At 43.2% G+C, this 6104-nt stretch overlaps 1 protein-coding gene across 1 annotated transcript in view; it reads right to left on the reverse strand.

Moving 5' to 3' along the window:
- azin1b (antizyme inhibitor 1b) overlaps positions 1–2590 on the reverse strand; it is a 33710-nt gene extending 31120 nt beyond the window's left edge. Inside the window, exons 1-3 of the mRNA XM_046361335.1 lie at positions 2417–2590; positions 644–787; positions 8–182 (exon numbers count right to left, since the gene is read on the reverse strand). Of these exons, the coding sequence (XP_046217291.1) occupies positions 8–109 (102 nt within the window). The 5' untranslated portion in view covers positions 110–182; positions 644–787; positions 2417–2590. The remainder of the gene's footprint in view (positions 1–7; positions 183–643; positions 788–2416) is intronic.
- Between the last annotated feature and the right edge of the window lie 3514 nt (positions 2591–6104).

Consider the following 6104-nt stretch of genomic DNA (forward strand, 5'->3'; position numbering starts at 1 on the left):
CCCTCACCAGAGCTTGTTCGTAAACATGCCCGTCAATGACATCTTCCAGGGTGGTTCCTCCCTCCAGGAGTTCAATCATGTGGTTTGGTTCGTCAGCGAGTCCTTTCATCTCAACCGTATTCAGCAGACAATCATAAAGAAGTAGTAGTCAAGTAGTCAAAGTCGCGACTGAGCCGTGGGTCCTGCAACACACGGAGAGAGGACAACCATATGTAGCTGGTAGGCGGACAACAACTTTATTATTACAAATCTCCTTTAAGAAACCATGCAAGCTAGTACAAAAAAAACTACTTTACATGAATTTTGTTTATCTGAAGTGGATGATATATCTATGTATTTTCCACCATGCTTGCCGAGACATGGGTTGGACTGTGTATGATGTTCCCAATATTGACCTTAATTCCAGAGGCGTCAGCTTGATCCAAAAGCTGCTTACATCACATGTTGACATAAACAAGCCCCTTTGTAAGGGTGCCTTCAAACCAAAACACATCAACTGGTTGTCTGACGCAGCGAAACACCACTAGGCCTTCCCACAACACACTGCTCTTACTGGAAACCATCGAGTTCCTGCTCGTTTTACACATACGTTCGTCCGGTTTGAAGGCACCCCGCGGAAAGTGTCAGAATGGCTTCTGCTTACATGGACAAGTCTGTAGAAGGCCGTGTCCCGCTATCAGCTAGGATCCCAAGGCGGCTCAGCGTTGAAGTCAAAGCGCTCCCGGTAAAGGGACGCCCCTAGGCCTTCTGGGTAGCAGTTATACCCCTGTAAAGAGAAGAGGGAGCCCTGTGGGGAGAACAGGTACAGGTTTTTAAAAAGTTGCTGATTGTTTGTGTTGAAACGGGAAATGTGTGACTCAAAGGCCTAAAGGCTCAGACAAGTCATTAACATAGTCAGCCAGGCGTAACAGCATGGATAGAGGGTACAGTGTGTTCAGATCTAGTCACTATTGCATAAACCTGGAAACTAATTATATTCATTGACAGATTATACTGATGGTGAAGTCTGTACACATAGCTATGATGAGTGAAATTTACTGCACCCTAAAATAACCATTTGTTAAGTGACTTTTCCACTACGCAGTGGTGTATGGAAGGATCAATATGTTAGGTACTTAGCTTCAACCCAGTGGTAAATATTGACAAAGTCAAAACATGGCATTCTGTACTCATTTACCGGAGCGCTGTAACCAACTATGTGTAGGAAAACATTTCGTGGGGAGTTTAAGATTCATTTATTGAGGCAGAAAGCTGTTGGATACACATCAATAAAACATACTATTTGCATAATTAATCAATGTGCTTTGACAAGCAAAGAAATATGACAGAGAAAATGCTGCCATGCAACGCAAAACACTATCTAGCAAGTGTTACTTTGGTTCCCAGTAAAGGTGGTATTTTGAATCAGTATCATGGATGACCATGATGAATGGGCACAGAGAAGAAAATGTAACTAGGTCTGAACCTGTATCTGTACTTTAGACCCAACGCCCAGACTAAACTCCCACTCACCAGCTCGGCAAGCGTTATGTCAAAATACGTTCATTGTTAACCAAATATAAAGTTTGGTTGAGCAACTATCTTACATTTACTCACGTTGGCCCGGTAGGTACTTCCAACAAACGTCTAAATATATATATATATATATATATATATAAATAAAAAAACAATTAATCGAAAATATAATATATATAATATCTACAGCTGCTGTAGACTTCCGACCTGAGCAATCACGAGTCAACCCTGGAAGTGACATTTTCTCGGTTGTTTGTACATTATTATTCACATCTAATTATTTTTAAAGTACATACCAGTCGTAACGGGAGTGAATGAAGATAGTTGCTCAGTGAAACTCCATATTTTGTGACCGTATTTTGACCGCTTGGCGAGCTGGGGAACCGGAGTCTGAACCGGAGCTTTCTGGGCGTTAGAAGTCTAACAGGTCATTGGTTTGTTATCACAACACAGCAAACGAGCAAGGAATGATGTCTGATAAACACTAAGAGGTAATTAGGTAGCTACTTAACATTCATTTGGCTGTCCATGTCCAGAGACACAGCGAAACGTTGTTAAACATTTGACAGTAGTTAGAAGTCTCTTTGGTCTCATGCAGAACGCGGCGCTGTTGACATGGCGCTATTCAAATACACGTAGCTACCAACCCACTAAAACTGTGAAATACATTAATGCTATCATTTATCAAATAGTATCTTATTTTGTTCTACAGGTAAACGAACAATGTGTGCAAATGTTTACAAGAGAGCGCCATTTCCAGATGGAAAAGGAAAGCAGGTCGCCCGTGTTGTGGCTAGTTAGCAGTTAGCGCCCTGTTAGCTGGCGAGGACTCCGCCGCCATGTTGGCTAGCCAGCTTACTTTAGCACCAATTCAATCGAAGTCTTTTTTTTATATACTTACGTGAGATAACGGCGAAAATGTTTCGGAAAATCGTCTTCTCTTTTTCGGCGGAATTTTTAAAATGTAGTACACACCACATTAAAAAGAAAGAACAAGGTCTATTTTTGCCATATGTTTGGCTGACGACAGCTCTGTAAATGTACGGCCGTTGTTTCTCTTGGCTACTTGGAGAAGGGGCGGGGTCTGCTTCGCCCTAGCCAATCACGTTTCGATATTTTTAAAGGAAATGCCAAATATGTATTTCCGAATCAAATAGATTTGTTGCGTGTTTAATCATGGTCATTATATTTGGTGCTAACATATCACTTTATACCGACAGGGACAATCATGGGAAAACTGTTTGGAAAATTATTTCACACTCATGGTATGACAATCTACTTGCATTTGCTGTTGAATAAGATTCTGAATAATTTATATAATTATGAACACCAGCAACAGATGCTTCTTACATTGAAACCAATTAACTTGTCCATAGTTTGTGACAAAAGTAAACGCTGACTATTTGTGCCTGATCTCCTATTATTTTATGTGGCTTCAGCTGTCACTCTGTCAGTGCAATGCACACATCATGTAAACACACATACTGTACATCAAACAGGAACATATTAGTTGACCTGCTATACTATAGAATCCCATTTCAGCTACCCAAATACCCCCCAATCCAGTGGTACCAAACTCCAGTTCTACTGTCCCCACTGCGGCACACATTTCTGTTGTAGCCCTGGACAAATGTACCTGATTCAACTCATTGAAGGCCTGATGATGTCTACTGTGGGAGGTACTCGAGGACCAGAGTTGGACACCACTGCTCTAATCTAAACTCTTGTTTGTATTCTAAATAAATATAGAATTGTTTTAAGTGCTTTCTTTCACCTGTTTGAAACACAGATCCAGCTTGTGCTCCTCACAGAGTGAAATGGTTTAAATCCAAGTTTATTTACAGGGTGAATTATGCATAGTCACAAGATTCGGGGAATATTCAATAGCTGTAAACATTTGGGTGTGACACTAGGGTGTAACATTGGGGTGTAACAGTGACAGTGGGGTGTAACATGGGGGTGTACCAGTGACAGTGGGGTGTAACAGTGGGGTGTAACAGTGACATTGGGGTGTAACAGTGGGGTGTGACAGTGACTGTGGGGTGTAACATTGGGGTGTGACAGTGACATTGGGGTGTAACAGTGGGGTGTAAACAGTGGGCTGTAACAGTGACATTGGGGTGTAAACATTGGGGTGTAACAGTGTCATTGGGGTGTAACAGTGGGCTGTAACAGTGACATTGGGGTGTAACAGTGTCATTGGGGTGTAACAGTGGGGTGTGACAGTGACATTGGGGTGTAACAGTGGGCTGTAACAGTGACATTGGGGTGTAACAGTGGGCTGTAACAGTGACATTGGGGTGTGACAGTGACATTGGGGTGTAACAGTGGGGTGTGACAGTGACATTGGGGTGTAACAGTGGGCTGTAATAGTGTCATTGGGGTGTAACAGTGGGGTGTGACAGTGACATTGGGATGTAACAGTGAGGTGTAACAGTGGGCTCTAACAGTGACATTGGGGTGTAACAGTGTCATTGGGGTGTAACAGTGGGGTGTGACAGTGACATTGGGGTGTAACAGTGAGGTGTAACAGTGGGCTGTAACAGTGACATTGGGGTGTAACAGTGTCATTGGGGTGTAACAGTGGGGTGTGACAGTGACATTGGGGTGTAACAGTGAGGTGTAACAGTGGGCTGTAACAGTGACATTGGGGTGTAACAGTGTCATTGGGGTGTAACAGTGGGGTGTGACAGTGACATTGCGGTGTAACAGTGAGGTGTAACAGTGACATTGGGGTGTAACAGTGTCATTGGGGTGTAACAGTGGGGTGTGACAGTGGCATTGGGGTGTAACAGTGAGGTGTAACAGTGGGCTGTAACAGTGACATTGGGGTGTAACAGTGTCATTGGGGTGTAACAGTGAGGTGTAACAGTGGGCTGTAACAGTGTCATTGGGGTGTAACAGTGGGGTGTGACAGTGACATTGGGGTGTAACAGTGAGGTGTAACAGTGGGCTGTAACAGTGACATTTGTGTGTAACAGTGGGGTGTGTGACACTCAAACTTTGAACTCCTGTGTTATTTGTTACATCAACACTTTCCTCACAGATTAACTTGGTTAAGTGCCCATTTGTTTGGCTTGGTAAAATTCAGGTAAACATTCACTCGAGTGACCCAGTTTTATGTAATTGGTTCTATAAAAAACGAACTCCATAACTATTCTATAACAAGTGATTCATTTCTCATCCTGCTACAGTTTGTCACAGTCTGTGTCACCCTACACCAGTTATGGATTTCATTTTTATTAAAACTGGGTCACTCGTTTGAATGTTTACCTGAATTTTACACTGTTAAACTCCAATGTTACACCCCACTGTCACACCCCACTGTCACACCCCACTGTTACACCCCACTGTTACACCCCACTGTCACACCCCACTGTTACACCCCACTGTTACACCCCACTGTTACACCCCACTGTCACTGTTACACCCCACTGTTACATTTACATTACATTTAAGTCATTTAGCAGACGCTCTTATCCAGAGCGACTTACAAATTGGTAAATGACTATTGTAGTTGGAAATGGCAGATTTGTTATGGAATATCTACATTGGCCGTACAGAGGCCCATTATCAGCAACCATCACTCCCGTATTCCAATGGCACGTTGTGTTAGCTAATCCAAGTTTATCATTTTAAAAGGCTAATTGATCATTAGAAAACCCTTTTGCAATTATGTTAGCACAGCTAAAAACTGTTCTTATGATTATAGAGGCAATAAAACTGTCCTTCTTTAGACTAGTTGAGTATCCAGAGCATCAGCATTTGTGGGTTCGTTTGCAGGCTCAAAATGGCCAGAAACAAAGACCTTTCTTCTGAAACTCATCAGTCTATTCTTGTTCTGAGAAATGAAGGCTATTCCATGCGAGAAATTGCCAAGAAACTGAAGATCTCGTACAACGCTGTGCACTACTCCCTTCACAGAACAGCGCAAATGGTCTCTAACCAGAATAGAAATAGGAGTGGGAGGCCCCGGTGCACAACTGAGCAAAAGGACAAGTACATTAGAGTGTCTAGTTTGACAAACAGACACCTCACAAGTCCTCAACTGGCAGCTTTATTAAATAGTATCCTCAAAACACAAGTCTCAACATCAACAGTGAAGAGGTGACTCTGGGATGTGGCCTTCTAGGCAGAGTTGTGAAGAAAAAGCCATATTACATTTACATTTAAGTCATTTAGCAGACGCTCTTATCCAGAGCGACTTACAAATTGGTGCATTCACCTTATGACATCCAGTGGAACAGCCACTTTACAATAGTGCATCTAAATATTTTAAGGGGGGAGGGGGTGAGAAGGATTACTTTATCCTATCCTAAGTATTCCTTAAAGAGGTGGGGTTTCAGGTGTCTCCGGAAGGTGGTGATTGACTCCGCTGTCCTGGCGTCGTGAGGGAGTTTGTTCCACCATTGGGGAGCCAGAGCAGCGAACAGTTTTGACTGGGCTGAGCGGGAACTGTACTTCCTCAGTGGTAGGGAGACGAGCAGGCCAGAGGTGCACCCCAATGTTACACCCCACTGTCACTGTCACACCCCACTGTTACACCCCACTGTCACCCCACTGTTACACCCCACTGTCACTGTTACACC

Source organism: Oncorhynchus gorbuscha, linkage group LG09, assembly GCF_021184085.1.
Source record: "Oncorhynchus gorbuscha isolate QuinsamMale2020 ecotype Even-year linkage group LG09, OgorEven_v1.0, whole genome shotgun sequence".
In the NCBI taxonomy this organism is placed as follows: Eukaryota; Metazoa; Chordata; class Actinopteri; order Salmoniformes; family Salmonidae; genus Oncorhynchus; species Oncorhynchus gorbuscha.